A 24,035-nucleotide genomic window follows, 5' to 3' on the forward strand; every position below is an offset into this window, starting at 1 on the left:
TCTCCATCTCACCAAATCTTCTGATTTGAACTTTTGAAGGTTTTACAAGTTTGTCCCTGGGGCTGCATTTATGCTGGGGTTCTCTGAAAAAATGGACAAGAATCCTTCTCGACAAGCCAGGGTGATCGTGGCTCTAACTTCTCCAAGAACCTGTGATGTTGTTATCAAGCTTCCTGATGTAATTATGAAATACTTTTATCACTCTTTTATTTTTTCCTAATGGGAAAGTGTGACTGTTTGATTACAGCGGGTTAATTCTGAGAAAGAAAAGTTAGCATCAGTTTGGGTGCAAATGACAAAAATTATTTTTATATAATTCCACCATTGTAATATTTCATAGTAGAGTATCTATATAGTGATTTTTTTAAATAGAGACATAGGCACTCATAATGACATGAGTTTCCACCTCTACTATCTCCATAAGTGTTCACCTCATCACCTTTGAAAGGGAGTAATTCATTCTCTCCCAAATAATACCTGCATACACCATAAGAAAAACTGAGCAAAAGCCAAAATCTCATGGACAATAAGTCAGAAGAGTTATGTTCATGTAAAGTCTTTCCAGTGAAAGTTTAAGAAATAGAAAAAAAATCCTAGTTGTTTGCTGGCACGGGTGCATTTTGAATGTGCTTTTGAATTCCTTTTCAGGTCACCCTCTATGAAAAAGCCATGAGGCTTCCCCTGTCACTTCCTGTAGGTCCAAGGATACCAGCTTCAGAGCTGCAGCCTCCCATCTGGAATGTCTTTGCTGAAGCCCCTTCTGCAGTACTTCAGAATTTGAAAGGTCAGAATCCGATTGGCCTCAGAAGCATGACAACTTCAGTCTCACCATTTATTTGGACACCTTCTAAATTTTGCTGGCACTGTTTATCTCCAGTTAATTAGGAAATGTTCTGTAATTATGTGAGGATGGTTCAACTGAGAGAAAATATTCTGCATGCAGTACAGAAATTATCAGCATTTCAGGGATCAAGATATCAATTATCTGAATTAGCTGACAACATTTAAAATTTCTAGCAAGTATTTTTTGTTAGATAGAACACATTTTATATGCCTATTTAAGAATTTATGAATGCTTAGTAGCTAAAAGTCTCTGTAAAGCGTATGAAAATCACATAGTGAAAAAAGTACAAAGCTAAAATAATATGGCACTAAAAATAAGCCACACCATTTAATGGCTTTCTCTCATGGAAAAGAAAAAAACTCACTGGCACTTTTTTTAACCAGCTCAATGCTCAGTTTCCTACAACAAGATCACAACCTTTAATGAAGTTCGGTTTAACTACACGATGCCAGCAAACTGCTACCACATCTTGGCTCAGGATTGCAGCTCTGACCTCAAGTTCCTGGTGATGATGAAGAATGTGGAAGAAGCTGTGAACCTGAAAGCAATCAACATCAAGATTGGCAATCAGTAAGTGACTTCTGCCGGATGCTGGGAGCATGAGGGACCTCAGTGTCCCCATTTGGCATGGGAGGAGCTCCAATCTGAGCTTCCCTGCAATGGTTAGCAGTGCATGGGGTTTCAGCTCATGGGGTTTTCAGGTTTATTTCTTTTCCATGCATATTGAATGCGGTGCTTATGCTCTTATTCCCCATCTTGGGTGACAAGAATTCCCCCGATGTAATTTAAGCATTTGAAATGAGCTTGTGCTCTGAGCAGTGATATTTAGTGGGCAGGAAGGTGCCTGTGTCACGGTGAGGGTGTGGATGTGGCACAGCAGGGTGACCCTCTTTCCTCTGCAGTGAAGTCGACATGCGCCTGGCGAGCGGGCGGGTGACGCTGCTGGTGGACGGGGCCCAGAGCCCCACAAACGTTTCATTGACATCTGCTGGTGAGTGATGCAGCACAGGCTGTTTAACCTTCACATGTGTTTTAGAAAGAGGGAAAGAGGAGGAATCTGTGTATTCAATAAGTGTTTCGTTGGTTTTAAGGTAGTATTTGAGAATGTGTGTTTTACTCATGTGCAGAGGGACAATTAGAAAGCTTGATTAGAGTGTGAAGCTCTTGAAGCAGCCTAAATAAGCAAGACATAATTAACATGAAGAGCCCTCCTTTCTGTGCATCATTACAGGTCCTACTGTAGTTCCAAATTTGAGAATTGTTTTGGCTATGCTATCAAATTTTGCTGAATTAAAACTTTTTGAAGTGGAGCTTTTCTAAAATCCACTACATGTGATTTGTATATTGATGTTTTTCCTGATTTGATTTGTAGGGATAAATTTGGCTTGCATTCTGCCAGGGATAGATATAGAGATCTGGTGAAACAACCTGCTTGATTCTCCCAAAATAGGAATAGTTTGTTTCTGTGAAAGGTACAGGAAGACCTTGTTCCATCCTGTGCTGTGTAGTCAGGGGCTATATACAGTGTGGGTATTCTGACTGCAGTATATGAATTGGGTTAAATCTTGATGAAATTGGGTTAGCATGGACCAGTGCTGAGCTATTTCCTCTTTGTTATGTACATGGGGAAGTGATAATTGTACTAGAAAGGCTCCAGTGGCAGTCATGGTGTTCCTCATATTCCAATACAATGTACTCAGCCTTGTTAATCTGCACAACTACAGAGACACTGTAGACAGCTCAGTAATAATTTCTAGACATAAATGTGATCATATTAATAACCCAAGGAAAAATTAACAAGTCTGTGATCACCAACGTCTTCCAACCTTTTGCACACACCCATTTTCTATGTATGCACATTTCTGCATTGTTTTGTTCTATATTTTTGTTTCTTGAATAGGGTAACTGAGGGATTTTGAAAAAAGAACATTTTAGAAACATGACAGTTGCTTTTTTCTCCCTTAAAGAAGCTAGGTTTGGTCTGGTTTTGTATTGTTTTTTTCTTCTAGGTGCTTCTCTGTGGATCCACAGTGAAAATCAAGGGCTTGCACTTCTTGCCCCAGCCTATGGCATTGATAAACTGTACTTTGATGGATACACATTCAAGGTATCATTCATAAGATTGAATGTTAAGAAATTTCCATAGGATTCCTTTAAATCTGTGTGCAGGAGGCAAGAGTGTACAGTAGCAAAGGCAAGTAATTGCAGGGCACAAAAACCTCAGATGGAAGATGATGGTGCAGGATTGCACAGTCCTGCTCTTTATTTCTGAGTGTGAGAAATGAGAACCTTTGATCAACAAAAGTACTCTGTTCTTGCAGCACAGATGGGTGTTGTGGGTCTGTGAGTGTACACACGCTGAGTCAGCAGTGCATTTGCAAGAAAAATGAGTTTTCAGCACCTGACCACTGTTCTTATAGCTGTATAATTCTGCAAAACAGCAAAAATGCAGCCATTCTTTTTAGATAAATGAGTGGTTTGAAGTCTGCACTAAAATTAATACCAAGTTGGATAGTAAGGAGTCAGCAAAATGTTCCATGTCTGTCTCTTGTACTATCAAAACAACCAGCAGAAAAGAGCTCCAGCATATTAATAGTCTAGAGCTTGAACAACTTAACATCCTAGACTGGCACAGTAGGTGATAAAGACTGCAGCAGTTATAGATTCTGCAGCCCCATGGGAGTTTGGCATCTGGCTGTCAGACCCTTTTGAATTCTTATCAAAGAGATTTTAAATGTTTGTGCATTCAATTATTCTGTAAGACACTTGCACAGCAAAAATGTGCTCCACAGGTATCACTTTTTTTTTTTTTTAACTTAACATACTTGCTTCTTTTTCCTTCAAGATCCAAGTTGCTTTATGGATGGCAGGGAAAATGTGTGGACTGTGTGGAAAATATGATGCAGAATGTGAACAGGAATATCGGATGCCCAATGGATATATAGCTAAAGATGCAGTGAGCTTTGGGCATTCTTGGATTTTGGAAGAAAAGCCTTGTAGAGGAGGTATGCAAATTAATATATTTAATATAATATACTGCAGTTGTTCAGAAAATGTAGAATCTGTTCAGAAAATTTAAAATCCATATATATTTTGGAAATGAAAAAGCATTTTAGAAGATTAATAATTAAGTTATACATTAAGTTTTAAAATTACTTGCAAGTTGAGAAAGAAATAAGAAATCACAGGTTAAACCAGCCAAAATATACAACTTAGTTGAAGTTCAAAAAATAAGATGAATCAAAATATTTGTTTCACCTTTGAAGTATTTTAGAAGAGGATCAGAAAGAGGATAAAATTCACACAGAATGCTTTTATTTAAGCACAACAGCATTTTTCTGGACATCAATTTTCATCTATTGGCCCATCAAAAAGTCAGGTGAGGATTAGTAGTTATTTACCATGGCTGACCACCTGGTTTTTGAACCAGTGCAACCTGTCAAACAAAGCATTCAAGTACATGAGCAGTTCTAGGGACTTAATTACATGGTTGAAATAAAAAAGCTGCTTTTTAAGCCTTTCAGTAGATTGGATCTTCTGGTGTGCTGGTGCTCTCAGCTGAGGTTATGATGCAACATCATTCTGAGGAGAACAGGCTGCATCTGTAGAGACTTGCCCTGTGGGAAGGATGTCCCCAGCCCCTGGGGTGGCTTGTACATGTCAAGTTCAGCATTCGCTGTTATTATTCCCTGCTCTGTCACAAATTCTGGGCAACCAACTTGCTGTAGATGGACATGGAGTCCACATGCACATCCACAGTAATATTCCTGTGACTGGTGGTCACCATATTCTGTTTTGATTTAACATATGGAAGCTGCTGAAATTTGAAAACATAAAACTTGTAGCTAGGAATAAACTGTGGCCTGTTTAGCTTCTCACTTGTAACTGTTTGTCCTGGGAATCCAAAATGAGATTGATATTACTCATTGGCAGCAATGACTGTTGCTCTCTCTCTGCACCAGTTCTATGTCTCAATGATATTGATAATAATGCAATTCTTTAGTGATTAATTTTATTTGGTCAGAAATCTCCCCTTTAGTTCTATTGCTGAATATTTTAAAATGTGGTTTGATAGCTATTCAGTAAGCCAGTTTAGCTTGAAAAATGTTTATTAGAAAACACTATATTTCTATATCCTGATCTAGAACTAGACCAGTTGCATTTGAAATTGGCTTTCCAGGGCTCCTGGAAACAAGCAGATTGGAAAGGTTTGTGAGCCAGTAAAGATTCTCCGTTTATGATCAAAGCACAGTTTCCACAGCGGGAGGCTGTTTGTCAGTGTGGGCAGAGGGGTGCCTCTGGGTTGCTCTGGGGTTGTGGCAGTGGGCACAGGAGCTGTCCCATGGCTGTTGCAGGCTGCAGGCTGAGGCACTCCTTTGTGAAGCTGGAGAAGGCGGTGCAGCTGGCCGGGGTCGAGTCCCGGTGCTACTCCACGGAGCCCGTGCTGCGCTGCACCAAGGGCTGCTCTGTCACCAGGACTGCCCCTGTCACCGTGGGATTCCACTGCCTCCCTGCTGGTGAGTCTGCAAAACCCTGCTCGGGGCGAGCTGAGCAAAGTGCAAATTGATTGTGACGCGACTCCGTCATTCCACTTGAAAAATACGAATAATGTAACAAAGCCATAGGTAGGCTTGGACTTACTGCCCTGTCGGCTGAAGCATTTTCCCTGTTTTATTAATAGTTTATTAATAATATTTATTCCTTCAGGGAGGGAGATGATTTTCTGTTGTACATTTCCTTGTTTTCATTTTACTGGAATTTAAAATCTAAACTGAATTCTCCTTCATGGAGCTTAGGGCTAACAAGGTAACAGCACAGTCAACACTGTAATTCAGCTGAAAAGCTGTGTACTGCAGCCATACTGCAGTACTGTGGACTGAGCCACAAATGACAAGTGCAGCACCCCAAAACAGGGATCCTTGCCTTGCATTTTTTATATATCACTGCCTTTGGACGTGATCCTGATTCACTGATCTGATTCAGGTACTCAAAGGGCAGGTGTGGGCAGCATTCTGGCGCACAGGCTCAGTGATATAGGAGGACTTATTTTCTATATGTGTATTGGAGATTACAAGACATTACTTAAAGTAGATTTAAATTATATAGAGCATAGAATTGTATCTGCTTTCCAAGTTTTTTTTCTTAAAGATCATAATACCCTTTCCTAAATGTATCATTAATAAAATTCTGCATGAAAGCAGTAGCTTTCAAGGTAGAACTGGTTTACTGATGAAGTGGGTTTCCTGGAACATCTCTGTGTGACTTAGACAAATATAAATATGTAAGTCAGTGAGGGAGAGCCAAGCCTGCTATAATTAATGACTAGTGCATGGTAAATGCTGTACCTTGCAGAAATTCTTGTGAAGTAAAGAGCTTAATTTTCATTTCTTGTTCCCCATCAGATTCAGCTACCAGCCTGACAGAGAAGCAGACAAAGTTTGACCAGAAGTCAGAGGATATACGGGACACTGTTGATGCACACATAGCATGTTCTTGTGAGGATGCAGCCTGCAGTGCATGAAGCTGTACATCTGCAGTGTAGAAGAAAACAGAAATACTTTCATGTTTTTATTGTGTGGTGTAAAAAACCTTGTCTTAAGGAATAATAGAGATGCTAAATTAAGTACTTGAGGATGTATGGAATCTTCCCAAGTAATTTAAAGTATTAAACTTTATTATTGTAGAAAGTGTTATGATTGCCCATAAATACCTGATTTCATAATAAATCCATGCATGGAAAAAATTGTGGAGGCTTCCTATTTCACTGGAGGTGGTGAGAGGAGGTCTGAATGGGTTCTCCTTACCCCCCATTTGGTGACTGCCTGAGTTTGTGGCCATCTGTGCACCAGGGTTACACTGGGAATTGGGTTGGGCTATTGTGCCACTACTCCTGCTTGCTCCCCAGTGCTTCCTTCCCTGGTGCTGGGATGCTGTGCACCTGCAGCAGGAGCTGATGACCTTGGAGTGATGCTGACCCTCTGCAGCAGCCAGGCAGAGTGGTGCTTGGCCAGAGCTCTGTGAGGGGGCAGTGCTGCTGCAGGGAGCAGCAGGCTTGGGGAATAAGCCTGAACCTCATGTCCCTGGGCAAGGCTGCTCGGAGGGAGCCAAGAGCACATTGAGTTTCTGGTGCACCACGTGCTGAAGCTGTGGTGAATTGGTGTCTTTGAGCAGACAGGGCAGGGCTCCTCAGGCACACCACTGCCAAAGGCTCTGAAGCTGAGCCAGACCTCTGCACTTTGGGTGAGATGCCCCAACCTCTGTGCCCAGCAAGAGTCACCACTGCAGCCACCAACAGGAGGGCTCTGCCTCCTGCCCCCCCCACAGGTCAGGGATGAGCTCATCTGCCCTGAGCACTGGAGCCACAGCATTCCAGCAGCTCTGGAAGGTGTTTTCTGCTTGCCTTAAGGCTGTGTTTGCAGGCTGACTATGCACACTGGGTGAATGGGATTTTGAAAACCCTTGAGAACATTCTGTAAAAACTGTGTTGTTTTGCTCTCCCCAGCAGCTTTTGCACCTTCAATGGATGCACATACCTGAGTTTTCATGTTTGGGTATCAGTTTTATAATTGAGAAAGGTAAAGTCCTCAGTAGACCTTTAGAAAGGCCTAAATATATCATTCTATGCAGTTTAAATGCTGCCATGGTAACCTGCACTGCAGAATGATGGGGAGCTGGCAGCAACAGTAAAGCCATGAGCTGGTGGGTTTGCTGCTTGCCTGGAACTCACACAGAGCAGTGATGGAAAGCACAGACTTTTCAGGTAACTTTGGGCTGGATCCAGCAGAATCCAGGGTGTTTTGTGGCCCCTGTGGGTGAGCACAAACTTTCAGCTCCAGCTGGGACAGCCCACAGGGCTCTTCTCTTCCCAACGTGCCAAGGCTGGATGATAGTTGGGGGGATTGATTTTAGCAGCCTCAGCATTCAGGTGTGATGAACCCCAGCAGCACCACCCTGGCAGGAGACCCTGGGTGAGCATGACCAAGCACCAAGGCAGCCAGAGCAGTCCTGTGGGACTGCAGGGTCAGTGGGCAGTGGGTGTGCACCCCATGGAGAGCCCCCAGTCAGCCTCTGCTCCTCTCCCCCACTGCCCCTGTGGAGGGAGCAGAGCACAGCCCGAGGGAAATGCTGTCCAGGGCAGGTCCTGGGCTCAGCAAAACTGGTTGTCACCCTCACAGTGTTCTTAGATTGAGGGGTTTATTATTTTCTCTTTTTAATTCAGGTTATTCTTTCAGAGTAATACTAGTGTAAAAGGGCTGTGAGTATATGGGGTATATAGGAGTGCCCTAGAAGAGAAGAGGTTTCAGTTTTATAAAGAAATTGCTAGAGACAAGGCCCTTGCCAGCAGGTTTTAGGTGACCCTTGAAGCAGAACAGTTGTTCCCATGGCAGCAGCATGTCTGGGATGGCCAGGAATGCATCATCTGCTGCCCAAAGGGAGGAATGGGGTGGGATGGGGACAAGATTCTGCAGCCCCAGGCTGTAGTGCTGGGGGTTTGGGGGAGACCCTGCCCTTGTAGCTGGGTACAGCTCCCAGTCAGGACCCTTATTTTGAGGAATGTTGTTTGACCTTTATTTTGAGGAGTTATACTGTGATGTGATATAGTGTTATAATTTTAAGAATACAGGCATTGTTGCATTTAATATTGCCATCACAGCAGCTCTCTGCTTGTACTGCCACTGACCTCAAGTCCTTGTTGCCTGCAAGATGAATTTGTTTTTTAAAAAAAAAAACCTATACAGCTGCATATAGTTGAGCCATAGTAGCTTTTGAGGCTGAAGTACCCATGGCCAGTAGTTGTATACTCAAATCCTTTAAGTACATTTACCAAATCTCCAAAGACATGACAGAACTCTCTAGTGAGTAGCTTGGCTTTCTCTCATGTGCTACCAGTTTTACAAGGGAAGGGCTTAAAAAAATCAGGGCCTGAATATAGAACCAGTGAAAATGCGGCAAAGGCTTTGCCATACTTCAATTTTTTTTGTTTTGTTTTTGTTTTTTTTTTCTCTACAGATGCAATCCTTGATCTAGGAATAAAACTCACTGTTTGTCAGACATTATAAATTATATCCCAACTGCTAATTATGAAAACCCACCAGCTAAACAGCATTAAAAAATCTAAGCTCTCTTGGATAGGAGCCACTGGTCTGTTGATGAGAAAACAAATCCAGTCCTTTCCACAGTGAGCTGGGCAGCAGCAGCTCTGGTTCCCCACCCACAGAGGAGAAGGTTGGTAGCAAACAGTGGCCACACGGTGCCAATGTGAGCCCCCCAGTCCTGGGGCTGCCTTAGCCCTCCTTATGCCAGTTCCTAATGGAGCAGCTCCATGACCTGACTGGAGGGAACAGGTGGAACTCAGGAACAAAGCCAAACCCTGGAGCCAAGAGCAGGCTGAGAGATCTCTGGAGCTGCCTGCAAAGGGACAGGGAAAATTTCTGCTGATGAGAGGAGCCAGCCCCACCATGGGGTGAAGATGCCACCCCTTGTTGTGTGATGTGAAGAAGGTGACCTGCACTTTGTCCACCTTTGTTAAACCAAGAGTTTGATTTGTAACAGCTGTCAGCCTCACCCCTTCCCCCTTGCCAGGCACCCCTCTGTGGCTAACACACCAGTGAAGGGGCTGGAAGGGAAGGCAGCAGAGAGAGGCAGGGGGTCAGCAGTGTTTGGCCATGGCCCTCGTGATGGTGTGGGGGGTTTGGGTGAGTCCCTGTCCCAGAGATCAGCACTGTGCTCACAGCAGGGCAGAGGTGGGCATGCTGTCACAGCAGGGCTGCCCAGGTTTTTGCACAATCCTGCTGGGGCACTATCACTTAGATAAGCTGTGTGTCTTATGGTCAGGTCAGGATAACCTGGACAAAGTCAGCACAGACTGCAATAGCACTGGGTGCTTTCAGGGAGTAAGAATAATTAGTAGTTTTGCTTACATAACAATAATAAATTTTGGTTTTAACTATGTTTTAATACTTTTAAATAGTTGTCTGTAAAGGTACTTTCAAGGCATTCAGTTGATGAAGCGAGAACAACAGAACATGTGATGGTTTTGGTTCAGCAAAAATATCCATTGCCCTGACCCCAACCTCCTCTCCCTCAAAAGGTTTGTTGGGTGGTTGATAAGAAGTTGATAACTCAACAAAATTCACTGTGCCTGTTAATAATTCTTCTATAAAAGCCACAGATTTCCCCCTGTGGACTTCAGTCACTTTTAGCATGAAGGGACTCATCCTGGCCCTGGTGTTCGCCCTCGTGGGTAAGTTGAGGCTTTACCATCAGTGCTGAGCTGTGACAGCCACTGTGATCCTGAGCAAATTGCATCTTCTTGGGGCTTTTCAGGGATATTTACAGCTTCATTTGCTGAAGCCCTTTTATAGCTTCAGCTGTAAAGTGTTAGATTTCTTTGCTAAGCTCAGCAGCAGGAGAAAAGCCAAACAAGCAGCAGCTAGTGAGCAGGGCTGGCATGGGCTTGGTGTCCTGGGGGTGTGGGGTGAGCCCCATTACTGGTGGTTTGCCAACCATTAGCATGCTGACTTAATGAATAATACATGAAAGGATCTACAGAACCTTTTTTTTTCATTAACACTTCTTTTTCCTTCCCCACAGAGGGCCAGAAACAGGACCTTGGTAAGTGGCTGCCCTGCCAGCCAGCAGCCCCCTTGCTGCCTTCCCTTACAGCCTTGCCTTGCCCACTGCTTGCACCTGTTTTTGGGCACTGGCAGCTTCACCTTTCTTTGCTGGGCTGGTTCAAATAACATCACGATAGTCACAGCCAAGGAGGTGTTTCTCTTATATTTTTTCCCAACAGAGCCTGTTTTTCATATGGGCAAGACCTACCTGTACAGCTATGAGAGTATCATTGTGCATGAGCTCCCTGACAGAAGCCTGGCCATGGCAGGGCTGAGGCTGGCCAGCAAGGTGGAGATCAGCCGTGTGTCTCACACTGACCACCTTCTGCAGGTAATCACCATGGCCATAGGAACCCACCCTCCCACCACACCCTGCACTTAAAAGTGCTTTGTTCATCCCTTCAGGCTGGCAAAGCAAGTGACAAAAAGTCCTGGAGTTCACACAAAAGCTGTGGGTCTTACCCAGTGCTGGGATGACCCCAGTGATGATTCCCCAGCGAGGGCAAAGTGTGGATGTGGCACTGAGCTCTGTGCACCCCAGGCAGGATGGGGAGGGCCAAGGGCACTGCTGCAGGGTCTGCAGCCAGAGTGCTTTGGGTTACTGGCAGGGACCTACAGAGAGCACCACAGGCTTACTCACAGCCTGCTCCTCTGCAGGAAGGAGCTGGAGCTGCTCCAGCTCTGCTGCATCTGTACCTGAGCCCCCTTGACTAAAGCTACCTTGGGATCACCTCCACACCAAAATATGGCTGGCAGCTGCTTTAAAGAAATGTCCTTAACAGAGTTTCTTTAAGGTAACACTAAGCTTGAGTATGAACACGAGCATTCTAGGTTTTTTAACCTGGTCCATAGCTTAAAAAAGCTCAGCACTGGAATTCAGATATCACCCAACTGTCTCCATAATCTCCCTTTTAATATTCTTCACACAGGCATTAATTCAAATGTGAGGAATGATAATGTTAATGCCTGTGTTTATCCTAATGATATCAGATTTGGAAGCACTGTTACTCATCAAAAAGGTTAAACCAAACAGCTTAAAATACTGGCATGGCAGGAAAGACCAGAGACCAGGGGTTGAGAAGACAGCACATGGGGAAAATGCTGTAAGAGTTGCCCTTAGCACTCACCCAGGGGATTTCTCAGTCTGTAATCCTGTACATATATTAGTGAGTGTGAAGGAATATCTATTGTCAAACTTTACACACTGCTGCAATTGCAGGCTCTGTATAACCTTGCTGGAGCTGCTACAATGTCAGCAGTTGCAGACAAGAGTCTTGAGTAGGATTTAATTTGAGAAATTGTGACAAGAGGCACGCCACCCTTGCAGCATTGATTCAAAATGCCTAAAATAAAAGAGAGCACTGAGCCCACACCTTTTCCCTCTACACAGGAACATGTACTTTTATGCAGGAGGGTGGGAGGTGTGTGAGTAAGAATGAGACTATAGGTCTGTGCATGCAAGCACACACTTCCCACTAGGTAGCAGCCAAGGACTTGTGCACAGCTTTGCAGCCAGAAGAGCTCAGAGGATGTCAGCCTCTCCCAAAGGTGTGAGCTGCTGTGTCCAGCTCTGCTCCCCACCAGCTGTGCCATGGCTCTGGTGCCTGGGGATGTGCTGGACCTGGGGCAGCAGCCAGAACAGTCCCTGTGTGTTCAGTCAGGCAGCTTGGGCAACCATGGCTTGGCTGCCTTGCAGGCTGAAGGGAGATCTCACTTGTCATCTGTGGGATAGGAGTCAGTATCCTGTCTGTACTGATTGTTGGTAGCTGGTGTTTCACTCGCCCTACAAGCTTCATCAGACTTGCTGAACTTTTGAATTCTGCTCACATAACCTTATTTTTCTGGCAGAAATCCTTCATGGAAGTTTGCATTTTCAAGGATGCTTCCTAGGCTGAGCACAGGAGTCTGAATTGGACTTTGATTCCTGCAATGTTGGACAAGTAACTTTTGTCTTGCCATGGATAAGAAGTGCCCAGTTTTTGTATTATAGCAGTATTTCACACTGATGGTGAACAGTATGATTGTTTTCCTATTTTTGTTCACAGATTCGATCACCAAAGCTGGAGGAACAAAATGGTTTCTGGCCCACTGACTCCTTCATTCCATCTTCGAAGCTCTCAGAAACTATTGCTGCATGTCTCAGCCAGCCCTTTAAGTTTGAATACACTGAAGGAAGGGTTGGAAGTATTTTTGCCCCTGAGGACTGTCCCATTCTGTGCACTAACTTAGTGAGAGGGATTCTGAATATGCTGCAGATAACCATCAAAAAGTCACAAAATGTGTATGAGCTACAGGAGGTTTGTTTTTTTCCATTCTGATTTTGCTTTTATTCTCTTTTTACCATTAAAGAGTAAGTTATATTTCCCATACCATTTTCTTTGACTTTTTTATTGCTGTTTCAAGCAGGACATTCACTGTGTTTAACCAATACTTGCAGGCTGGAATTGAAGGCATCTGCCAGACCAGATACGTTATCCAGGACGACACCAAGAATAACCGTGCCACCATTTCCAAGAGCAAGGACCTGACAGACTGCCAGGAGAAAGCAGTGAAGAGCCTGGGAATGGCACACCTCCGGCCCTGCCCCACCTGTCCCCTGGTACGAGCAGCACAGCCCCCTGCCCTGCTGGGGCCTGAGCACAGCACACACAGCACTGATGCTCCTGGGGGTTTGGCTCCTCAGGCACTCCTGTTTCTGAGCAGTCTCTTTGCCCTTCTAGAAAGCCAGGAACATCAAGGGCACAGTGACATTCACTTACAAGATGAAGTATGACGAGAGCGGGGCATCGCTGACATCCGCTGTGTCAGACCAGGTGTACCAGATCTCTCCCTTCAATGAGCCCAACGGGGCAGTAGTCATGGAGGCAAGGTAGGCACTGTGCATGTCCTCACATTGTCACAGCCAGGAGAAGATGCCTAAAACTCTTTATACATTCACTGTTGATTTGTGAGATAACAAGGAGCATCTGGCCTGTGGCTGCCAAGGGCCAAACCACCCTACAGCCCTTGGCATGCCCAGCCCAGGATGTTTTGGGTGGCCTGTGACCTGCTGTTTAGGCCACCCAAAACATCTGTCCAACCTCTCAGAGACTTTAGCAAACTCTCACAAAGGCTTTTGCAGTCATATGACTTTCCTAGATAATCCTGAGCAAAGGATGAACAGAGAAGTGCCCGCTCCCCTTGCAGTCCCGCTGGGTCAGCTCATCTGCTCCAATGCTGCACGGGTCCTCCATGCACAGGGTGTGCTTTCTGCCTTCTGATCCATTTTCTGTTTCCCTTGAAGACAAGAGCTGTCTTTGGTCGGCATTAAAAAGCCTCCTATCAGTGCACCAACATCTCCACTGCAAAAACAGGGGAGTCTTCGTTACCATTTCTCAGCAGAGCTACTCCAGATGCCAATCCCACTAATAAGGATTAAAAATCCAGATTTACAGGTACTAGAGGCTTACTTTCACTATTTATAAGGTCATCACAATTCCTTTAGACAGGGCTCCTTCCAACAGTCTGTTTCTCCCACAGCTAACAGAGACTCTGCGGCAATTAGTTCAGAATAACGAGAAAGGAGCCACCAGAGAAGCTTCAGCCAAGTTCTTACAGATGGTCCAGCTCTTTCGTGTAGCAACCCTGGATCAAATTGAGTCTTTGTGGCTGCAGTTTGTCAATGAACTCCCCTACAGGTAACTGTGGCCTTCAGCCAGGGTATCTGATCAGAGGGCAATGAGGATAATGAGTTCTCCTTTTCCTGGCAGGCCCTGGTTCCTCAGTGCCATCTGTGCTGCTGGAGCTACTGACACGTTCAGGTTCCTGAAGCAAAAAATCCATGACGAGAAGCTGAACATCTGGGAGGCAACAGTGACTCTCCCTCTTGCCTTCCATTTTGTTACACCAAACAAAAAAACCCTGGAAATTGCCTCAGTGAGTACAGATCATTCTTCCTTCTGTTTGCCCCTCACTCCTTTTTAAAGGTGAATTCACAGGATTAAAAGTGAAAGGTACATCATATTTCCATCTAAATTTGTAAAATGCAAGGTATTAACAAAGATGGGAAATGCTTCAGAAAATGTTCTCGAATACTTGTTGCCAAAAGTTTATAATTATACAAATGATAAGAAAACTGCTGTTGATTCTTTTTGCCAAATCAGAAGTTAAGAAGAAAAAAGACAAACTCTAGAAAATAATACATAATCAGTTTCTAAAGAGTACACAGCATAAGTGGGGCAAATCTACTTAATTTTCTTGTAGCTGAATGTCTAGCATTAGATTTAATTTCTGAAATTATTTAGAAACAGCACAAATCAATTTTATCTATTTCTCAAATGTATTTATTGGTAAACACAGCTCTAATTACTAGAAACATTAAAAAATGATACTTCTTCCTTCTACAGACTTTTCTGACCTGTCCCCAAATCCAGAAAGTACTGATGCATAGGATAATTGTTTACCTAGGATATGGTAGCATGGTGAATAAATACTGTGCTCAGGCCTTACTATGTCCAAATGAACTTCTTCAGGTATGTGACTCTCATTTCTTCTTCATAAAAGGCAAAAAAAACGTTTAAAAGTACCTTTAATTTGGCTCTCACAATGCTGTTAATTAGGTAACTCACTATTTGCATGCCTCACTCAGCAATGCAAAGACAGAATGAAACACTGAGCTGATGCCTTTGAAAGATCAGGTTGTAACAGTTCAGAATTCTAAATTTAGTACTAGAAGCCTATAGAGATAATGGATGCTTTAACCAGCGTGAAACTGAGTTGTGACAAAATTTGGATTAAAGCAAAATAATTATGAATAATAATAATCATGATTCTATGATTCTACTTTTATATTAGCTAGGGTATACTTAAAAGATGCATTAAAAAGGTAGTAAAGTGTGAATATAAGCAAAGCTCTAGGTATGTCATAGGTTAAGGTTTCCAAGGAAGCTCTGCTACACAATTGCATTTCACTGTCAGGAATATTCAGGACAGTGTCCCTGGACTGTGCAGCTCCAGCTCCTTGCTCAGCAGGATCACAGCACTGAGAAGAACTTGCTGGTGTTTGACATGTGTTTAAATCTTCCAAAAAAACCACCTAAATAAAGCCAAGTCATCAGAATGATAATTCTGCTTCTCAGAACAGCAAAACCGTTCTGAGTAATTTTCAAGTACACTTGAAATTATTGTAGGATGTGAAAAATATGCAATTGCAATTTGGCAGGGCTGGCAGAGGTGGCCCTGGGAATGACTGAATTGGCATCAGCTCAGCACTGCCTTTAACTTGCAGCAGATTCTTTGGTGCAGGCACCCACTCAGGATTGTCTCCTGCACTTGGGGTCAGGCACAATCCAAAATCAAACAGCAGAATGAGAGGAGAAAACCAAGTTTATTTGTATGGTCCATGTTTAGCATCCTGATAATGATGGTGAGACTTTTCCTGGGAGGAAAGTCTGAACAGCACAGTTCAGTGATTTGCAGCAGTAATTGTTTTGCTTGCTATGGCAATGCACATTTTTATGCATCATTACAAGATCATTACCTGGTAAGATTAACAGTGTCTGCTCCATTTTCAGCCACTCCATGACCTTGCTACTGAAGCCACCAGCAAAGGGGATGCCAAAGACATGTCCTTGGCCCTGAAAGCCATGGGCAATGCAGGAGAGCCAGCCAGTATCAAACGCATCCTGAAGTTTTTGCCAACATTTTCCTCAGCTGCAGCTTCATTACCCAACAGAATTCATGTTGATGCTGTGTTGGCCTTAAGGAAAATTGCGAGAAAAGACCCTGCAAAAGTAACTGACATTATTATTTAAACAAATGTCTTAAAGGGTATGGATTGGGTTTGCTTAGTGATTCAGGAATAACAAAACCATCAGGCAATCTTAGCAACTCTGGACAGGCTTTTCAGGTCTTCCTCTTGCCCATGCTGCAAACTCCTGCCATCATCCCATCCTTGCTGATATCCTGGGAAAGAGTTTGCTTTAGTCACTGTAGCACTCAGCCCAGTGGCTGTTTCTCCCAGCCCTGTTCACTGTGCACCCAGCAATATCTTCCTTTTGCCATGCCACAGGTCCCATGCCCACATCTCCTGTTTAGGGTTCTGTTCTCCATCCACTGCAGAGCACTGTAATGAGAACACTGCTCACTGGGAAGCTGTGGGCTGCTCAGAGTTTCTCTTTTCCTCCTGTAGGTGAGGGAGATCACTCTGCAGGTCTTTCTGGACAGCACGCTTGCTCCAAATGTCCGAATGGTGGCTTGTGTTGTTCTCTTTGAAACCAAGCCTGCTCTTCCAACAGTGGCAGCCCTGGCCAGCTCTCTGCTGACAGAGCCCAGCCTGCAAGTGGCCAGTTTTGCATATTCACACATGAAGGCTTTGGCAGCAGGCAAGATCCCACAGCTCTACAAACTGTAAGTAGAGGAAGAAGTATATTTTTAGTAGAAAATTGAGATTTTTTTTCTAGCATTTTTCTAAGAATTTGGTCACAGTCAACTCTCTTCATATGATTTTAATTCTATTACTCAGATCTGCTGCTTGTAACATTGCCATTAAACTTCTGGGCCCCAGACTTGACAGGCTGAGCTATCGCTACAGCAAGGTCATTCAGATCAGCGACTACTCCTGTGAGTACTGGCTGCCCTGTGCACTTCCTCAGCTTAGACAAATGCTCCTATTGTGTTCTGTGATTTTCATCCAAAATCCAATCATGAACTGTGACTTTAGTAAACTCTTGAAATAGAAGAAGCAGAAGGAACTCCTAACTTGCAGAATTCCCTGAGACTCTTCTACAAATCTCTGGTGTCTGCTGGGGAAGGTGATGCTTGCACATGGATTTAGGCCTCCTTCTTGAGTCCCTGGGGTTGTGTTGACTCTGCCCTAGAATAAAGTCCTCCTCTTGAGTTGCTAACTTTAAGACCTGTGAGACTGAATCCTGACAGAACCCCTTGTGATCTACTACAGCATGTACCTGAGGTGACTAATGTGCACCAGACTCCTTAATTTCTAATTTCTGCTACTTTTTATTTCTGTGACAGCCCAGTATCAGGCTGGTGCCATTTGGAGAGTCTATCTAATGAACAGTCCCAGTACCATGTTTCCATCTGATATAATCACAAAAGTAAGAGGATATTATGCAAATACAGCAACGGATATTATTGAGGTAGGTATTGCATTAAGGCAGCCAGCTTTTGGGCTGTGATGTAGTGTTTGACTCCATTCCTGGCTGTGAGGGTGGATGTGGAAGGGAAAATTTAGATAATGATTATGATTGTACTTAGGCTTCTTCTTTTATTTGGGCTTCTTGACACATACATTCATCAATGAATACATCCAGTATAGGCATGTGAGTCTAGGAGGAGAGGAAAGCTTAGGCAGCAGAACATCCATCTGCCCACCTAAAGCTGTGTGGGATCCAGGGTATTTTGCATAAGTACAGGGAAATTAAATTTCAGCCAGCAGTACAGCCAGGGCAGCACAAAGCTCCATGTAACAGCATGCAGGAATTTACACAGCTTCTTGGGCAAGCTTTGCAGCCTGGGCTGAGTTCTGCACTACCCTAAAATTATCCCTGCTGACTAATTTAAGGCTGGCTGGCTCAGCACGTCCTCAGCATCTGCATCCATAGCCTGCAGTCATCAGCCAGGTAGACATGTCCTTATAACGCAATGGCTCCATGAAACAAGTGTTTCGTGTGGCCTCGGTGAGTCAATGCCAGGCACCAGAGCTCTCTGAGCTCTCCTGGCCCTGGGCTGTGATGCTGCCTCTTTCCTACAGGTGGCTTTGCGGTCACAAAGCCTGAGCAGGCTGGTGAGGAAGCAGAACATTCCCTTTGCTGAGTATGACACGTACAAGACCCTGAAGGAGCTGGGTAAATCGGTATGTCTGGGCACCCTTCTGACCTGTCTGCAACAGCACCAGGGTTGCATCACCCACCCACTGAGCCATCCCTTTGATGTTTCTGGAAGAAAGGAGACAGTCATCCTGTTCAGTCATGGGAAACTGTGCTTACATTGTACTTACTCTCTCAACAGATGCCACTTTTCCACTCAACATGTGTCAGCTCTTAATGTATAGTACAAAAGATGAGGATGTTGCTGCGAGCCAAAATGTTTTAAAGTGTATGTTAGAACACACTAAATGGTTGCTCTTCTCTTTTAAAATGAAAATTGAACAAGGTTTTCCTTCATGAGTCCTTGGGTGTCACCTACTACTTAGAGCAGCAGAATTAACCAAGCCCTTACCCCATCCTTACATGGGAAACTCTCTCTGAAATCAGCTATGCAATACAAGAAAGGCCACATTGGTTCAGACCTGTAATATATCTATTGGTTTTTTGGCTAAGGAATCACAGTTGTCTCCCTCAGATGGGATGTTATCCTTCAGATGTATTTGTTAATACCTTGCTCCATTTTAAGTTAAATTTTCTGCTTCTTCCCTTTCTCCCCTTCTCTCTTCACACCACAGCTTCTGGGATGGAAAGAACTGCCAGCTGAAGACCCCCTGATATCTGCTTACATCAAAGTGCTGGGTCAAGAGATTGCCTTTGTTGACATTGACAAAGATGCCATTCAACAGATGATGACGGTACTGACGAGGCCGTTGACTTTTTTTCTGTAATACTGAATAATTTCCCTTCCGCGTCTCCTCTTACCTATTCCCTAATGTGTTTCTCTGTTTCCAGCATCTAACTGGATCATCAGACTGGCAGCCAGTGGTGAAAAGGGTGGTGGCAGAGGTGCAGAGAGGCGTTTCAGGCCGCTGGGCCGTGCCGGTGGCGGCCGAGGCGCGGCACATCGTCCCCACGGTGGCGGGGCTGCCGCTGGAGCTGGGGCTGAGCGCGGCCGCCGTGGCACAGCCTGCGGCCGACGGTGAGATGGGGATGCCAACCCCCCTGCTGCCCCTCAGAAACTGTGGGTCTGATCCCTCTGCTGAAACTAAACCCTTCTGCCACCCTGAAAAATACCCCAGGACAGTCAAAGCATTAGTGACCAGCTGCCTCCAAAGGCTCTGAGAAGTAATTAGGATATTTCGCCTGACACACATTCGTATTACTCTGGTTTGGATTAGGAACCTTTAAATAACTATGTAAAGTGTTTCAGAATATAAAAGCACTGCCCTTGCATTAACTACTATGCTTATTGAAAGTATTGTATCCCCAGAATTTATGTTTTCTCTGTTCATATAATTTCTGCCTGTCTTTTTCAGTGGATGTAAAGCTATCACCAGCAGTAACTGACAATTTTAGACCATCACAGCTGTGGGAAACCAAGATGGATATTCATGCTGACATCAGGCCAAAGTAAGAGTTACATATATTTTCACATACACATACAAGCATTTATAGTTATAGTTATATTTGACATAGATTTGTGGTGGCATGTAGCTATACAGGGATCTTACCCGTTCCAGATTTTGGACAAATGTGCTAGTCTAGAGCAGAAAAGCTGTGAGAAAGCAACATAATCCCCTGATGCTTTACAACCCTGCAAATCTAGCAATGTGCATGGCATCCCACAGGATACTGCGCTGTTCTGTCATTGCTAAAAATGCTTACATTTGTATCTGTTCAATGACTAATGATACTAAGATGTGAAAATATGTTAACTTAGGTATCAAGTTTTTCACAATTTCAGCATAGAATTGCATCATCACCTGGCATAAGCCAGAAGGATTTCAGGAGGGAAAAGAAAATGCTTCTAGATCTGCAAAAGCAAGAGTATTAATGATAATGGTAACAATGATGATGATGATGATAGAAATAGGCAGAATCTGAAGCTATAAAATTCTGGAGTTAGCTTGTCCTCTAGCAATGTACCAGTGACAATGCAGTCAGAAGGTCCATGTTAGCTTTGTTTTTAAGACAAATAACCTTTTCCAGTGGCATTTCAGCTTTTTTCTTATCCTGTTGTGATAAATCTCTTCATCCATCGGTAGTGGGGCTTACAATAAAAAGAACAGCATGAAAATGTAATTTTGCATTTCAAAGTTAAATTTTTGCATATTAAGATATAATTATGCCTGGTTTTATTTTCGCTCTTTCAGAGTATATTTTCATATGATTGCAATGATGGGGATTAATACTCAGTACTTTCAGAGTGGTTTTGAATTTCATGCAGAGTTCAGTGCCAACACTACAATGAAATTTGATGCCAGGATAAATATGAAAGAGAAAAATTTGAAGATTGAAATGCTTCCCTGCCAGCAAGAGGTTGAGCTCGCAGCTGTGAGGTACAGAAGAGCTCTTTTCATGTTGCTTGCTCTGTGCTGCTGATTGTGAGTTCCCTGTTATAAAACCGCAAATATACAACTGCTTGTTAAGGTCTGCCATACCCTGGCAGCCACGTAAAGCTTGGTATTGTGTTTCTTGCACCAGCAAAAATGGGTAGAGTGAAATCAGAAGGTCTTATTGTGTGTCGTTTATCACCTCCACAGGAGTGAAGTTTATGCTATTTCAAGGAACATGGAAGAAGTAGATTTTGAAAAGAAATCCCAGATTGTCCCCAAAGCAGAAATACCAAATAACTCTGACCAACTATTGCAGTCAACAGAAGGATCTTCAAAACCTGGTAGCTGGAAGGTAAGGAAGCCTCTTGCCACCTGTACTGCAGGCAGGCAGAGAACAGAGAGCTCCTCAGAAGGGCTGAGCAGCCCTGACATGGGAGCTGGCTGACCAGATCACAAACACAGGAATGGTGAAATTCAACAAGATATTTCCCAAACTCAGCTTAAAACTCAATGTGTTCATCACATGATCCTTCACAGTGCACTTCACTGCATGCAGGCAGGGCTGCTTTGACAGAATGTCTTCTGATTGCTTTACAGTCATTGGACAGTGTCTGAAATTCACATCCTTTGTACAATATCCCAATTTTCTGAATCAGAATAATGTGAAAAATATGGTTCTTGGGCACAATGTATATTTTTCTTCCCAAATCCTGAGATAACCCTGAGTGGATTGCAGGAGCACATCCTTCTGTGTGCTCTGCAGCTTCCGAGGCTGGTGTGGGAAAGCAGCAGGAGGGAGAGAAGCCTGAAATGGATGCAGAGGGACTGCCCCTCCAAAGAGCCCTGCAGGTTCTCATTGGGAAGTGAGTTTGTGAAGCACTGCCTGAAAAAGGGTGGGCAGGAGAGCTGTCCTCTTCCACAGAGCATTTTGCAGGAAACCCCACTGCTTTCAGTGCCTGGATCTCTAATTCTAAGCATTGATTTCTTCTTTAAGCATGACTGTCATAATTCTACATTAACTGGAGGAATTATATGAAGAACTGGGACACTTTTTTTTTAATGGAAAATTACTTTATCTGCCATATTTTTGTTTCATGCAGCAAAGCAGCATACCTAATGTGATATCCAAAGGATACCAGCAAGATTCAGAAGAGGTACATCACAACAGTGCAGGAAGAAGATTTTATGCACGCAGGTTCTGTAAAAAATTTGAAAGTTTGGGATGTTCAACTTGTTTCAGCCTTAAATCACAAAATTCTGCTTTCTTAAGAAATACATACCTGCACAAATTATTTGGAGAATTTGAAGCCAAAATAATTTTAAAGCCAGGTACAGTCACGATAAGTTTTTCTGTCAACCACTGTAAATAAAACTCAAGCAGCACAACCCTGGAATGCTTTTGCCTTTAGTTTCTACAGATGCTGATATTGACAAAATACAGCTGGAGGTTCAAGCAGGACCCAAAGCAGCTTCAAAAATAATTGAGGTGTCAAGCTCAGGGTCAAAGGAAGAGACATCTCCATATGAGGACATTCGAGCTAAACTGAAGAAGATTCTAGGCATTGACAATGTGTTCATGGTAAGAGACTTTGAGCATCAGAGACAGAAATGTTTCCCATAATGAAGTCAAGGGTTTCCACTGTAGAAAACTGGCATGGGAAAGCAAGGAACTGGGCTGGGAGGAATGGCCTGAGTGAGTTCTGAAACAGGAAGTTCTATTTCCTTGGAAGCCTGTGGTGAGCACCTTGTCTGACAGCCAGGGAAACGTTACAGAACAACCAATAAATTCAAAATGCTTTCAACTGTTTTTGAAGGCTGCCAATAAAACCCGGCGCCGCACAAAACGGATTAACCGAGAGCACCAGGCTGCAGATACCGGCCTCTGGGCAGAGCCCAGCACATCCCTCCTCTCCAGCTCATCCTCTGCCTCTGCTGATGGCACAGAGCCTGGAGGTCATCACAGGAAAGATGGAACAAGGCAGTCTGGGAAGAAGGGTGGCAGCAGGAGCAGCAGTGGGAGCTCTGCCAGCAGCAAAGCGTGCAGCAGCAGCAGCAGCCAGGCAGACTCTGGGGACAGGCACTGCCGTGGGGACAGTGAATATTCCAAACAACAGGTAATTCACTCTGGCTGGACCTTTTTATATTTCTTATAGTGATTGCTTTTGAACATCAGAAAATTGTGCTCATAGAGCACGGACCAAAGAAAGAGGAACCCCAGTTCTCTGAAGCATTTCAGATCAGAATTTTGGCATTTCAGAATTTTCACTGTAAAATGTTTTTAAAAAATTAATTTTGTTTTGCCTTTTTTGTTTTTCATACTCAGAACAGAAATTTTTAAGGCATTTAGGAAAAGTTAGTTCTTTATTTTCCCTTGGGTCTTCTTACATGCTATCTATTTTCACAGGAAAACCCACCTGTTTACCAGCTTTTGTTTAAGCCAGAGGATGAACAGGTACATTTACTGCATGTACTGGGAGCAGGCTGTACAACTACCCTTGCTGTCTTTGCTGCAATTGCATCCTAGCTCTCTGAGAGTAAAAATACAATAAATTAATTCTGCAGCAACTTCCAGGCATCTGTTTCAATGTAATTCTTTGTTTTTGCAGGACACAGGAGGGGAAATCCTGAACATCAGCATCAGCTCTTCCTCTTCCTCATCTAGTGATGAAGATGTCTCTAGAGCGATGTCTCAGGTGAGTGTCTTAATCTGCAAGAAATCCAAACATTTACTTTTAATTTCCAGATGTTGTATCTTTCTAACAGAATAGGAAAATTTCAGTGGTTTAGCATATTAGGTTTATTGAAAGAAATTGAACTGTTTCTTATTTTATGAAGGTGAGCACACTGGATGGTCATTGAATGTAATTTAATATCCATTTAATACAGGCTATTAAATGAAACTGGAATGTACTGCTGTATATATTGACATTTGTCTTGCTCAGTAAATAAATCACTATAAAAATCAGAGCACATTATGCTGACCTGCTGGATTAGAAACTGGTTTCAGGGATATTTTCATTTTGTATCTTTCTATAAAACTTTAAGAGTTGACTCTCCCACTCTTTTGTTCATTGGGTCCTCACTGCAGAGTCCTTCTGCTCATGTTAGCAGAACTGCAACAGGTTCTCAGTTTGAAAAAAACCTTGAGTTTGCAGCAAGGCTCCTACTCTGAGAGCAGTCCAGGTGTTTATTTAGGAGTGTCTGCATGGTACATAGTTAATGGCACCTGGTCCTTCTATTAGAACCGAGGGAATCTGGAGCAGATTTCAACAAAGAAAAAAACTCTCACATTTCAGGAAATGACCTACATGCCTACAAAATAATTTGCTGAGGCATCCCTTCTGCAGCAGCAGCTCCCAGCTGTTAGTGCAAG

General features: G+C 43.6%; 1 protein-coding gene across 1 annotated transcript in view; it reads left to right on the plus strand.

The window, feature by feature from the left end:
- The window catches only part of LOC306805843 (vitellogenin-2-like), a gene marked incomplete at its 5' end in the record, with an annotated part of 49,086 nt that overhangs the window by 16,946 nt on the left and 8,105 nt on the right, over nt 1–24,035 (plus strand). The window contains 31 exons of the mRNA XM_079314055.1: nt 40–178; nt 649–784; nt 1,228–1,414; nt 1,747–1,835; nt 2,854–2,951; nt 3,690–3,849; nt 5,200–5,361; nt 6,247–6,339; nt 10,017–10,088; nt 10,439–10,459; nt 10,641–10,792; nt 12,507–12,638; nt 12,899–13,060; nt 13,182–13,330; nt 13,745–13,895; nt 13,981–14,138; nt 14,211–14,376; nt 16,014–16,232; nt 16,631–16,848; nt 16,964–17,061; nt 17,473–17,597; nt 18,212–18,313; nt 18,902–19,021; nt 19,119–19,305; nt 19,643–19,736; nt 20,480–20,665; nt 20,870–21,014; nt 21,763–21,816; nt 22,044–22,241; nt 23,067–23,114; nt 23,269–23,355. Coding sequence (XP_079170181.1) covers nt 40–178; nt 649–784; nt 1,228–1,414; nt 1,747–1,835; nt 2,854–2,951; nt 3,690–3,849; nt 5,200–5,361; nt 6,247–6,339; nt 10,017–10,088; nt 10,439–10,459; nt 10,641–10,792; nt 12,507–12,638; nt 12,899–13,060; nt 13,182–13,330; nt 13,745–13,895; nt 13,981–14,138; nt 14,211–14,376; nt 16,014–16,232; nt 16,631–16,848; nt 16,964–17,061; nt 17,473–17,597; nt 18,212–18,313; nt 18,902–19,021; nt 19,119–19,305; nt 19,643–19,736; nt 20,480–20,665; nt 20,870–21,014; nt 21,763–21,816; nt 22,044–22,241; nt 23,067–23,114; nt 23,269–23,355 — 4,108 coding nt within the window. The remainder of the gene's footprint in view (nt 1–39; nt 179–648; nt 785–1,227; nt 1,415–1,746; nt 1,836–2,853; nt 2,952–3,689; nt 3,850–5,199; nt 5,362–6,246; nt 6,340–10,016; nt 10,089–10,438; nt 10,460–10,640; nt 10,793–12,506; nt 12,639–12,898; nt 13,061–13,181; nt 13,331–13,744; nt 13,896–13,980; nt 14,139–14,210; nt 14,377–16,013; nt 16,233–16,630; nt 16,849–16,963; nt 17,062–17,472; nt 17,598–18,211; nt 18,314–18,901; nt 19,022–19,118; nt 19,306–19,642; nt 19,737–20,479; nt 20,666–20,869; nt 21,015–21,762; nt 21,817–22,043; nt 22,242–23,066; nt 23,115–23,268; nt 23,356–24,035) is intronic.

Source organism: Erithacus rubecula, assembly GCF_903797595.1.
Source record: "Erithacus rubecula genome assembly, chromosome: 10".
Lineage (NCBI taxonomy): Eukaryota > Metazoa > Chordata > Aves > Passeriformes > Muscicapidae > Erithacus > Erithacus rubecula.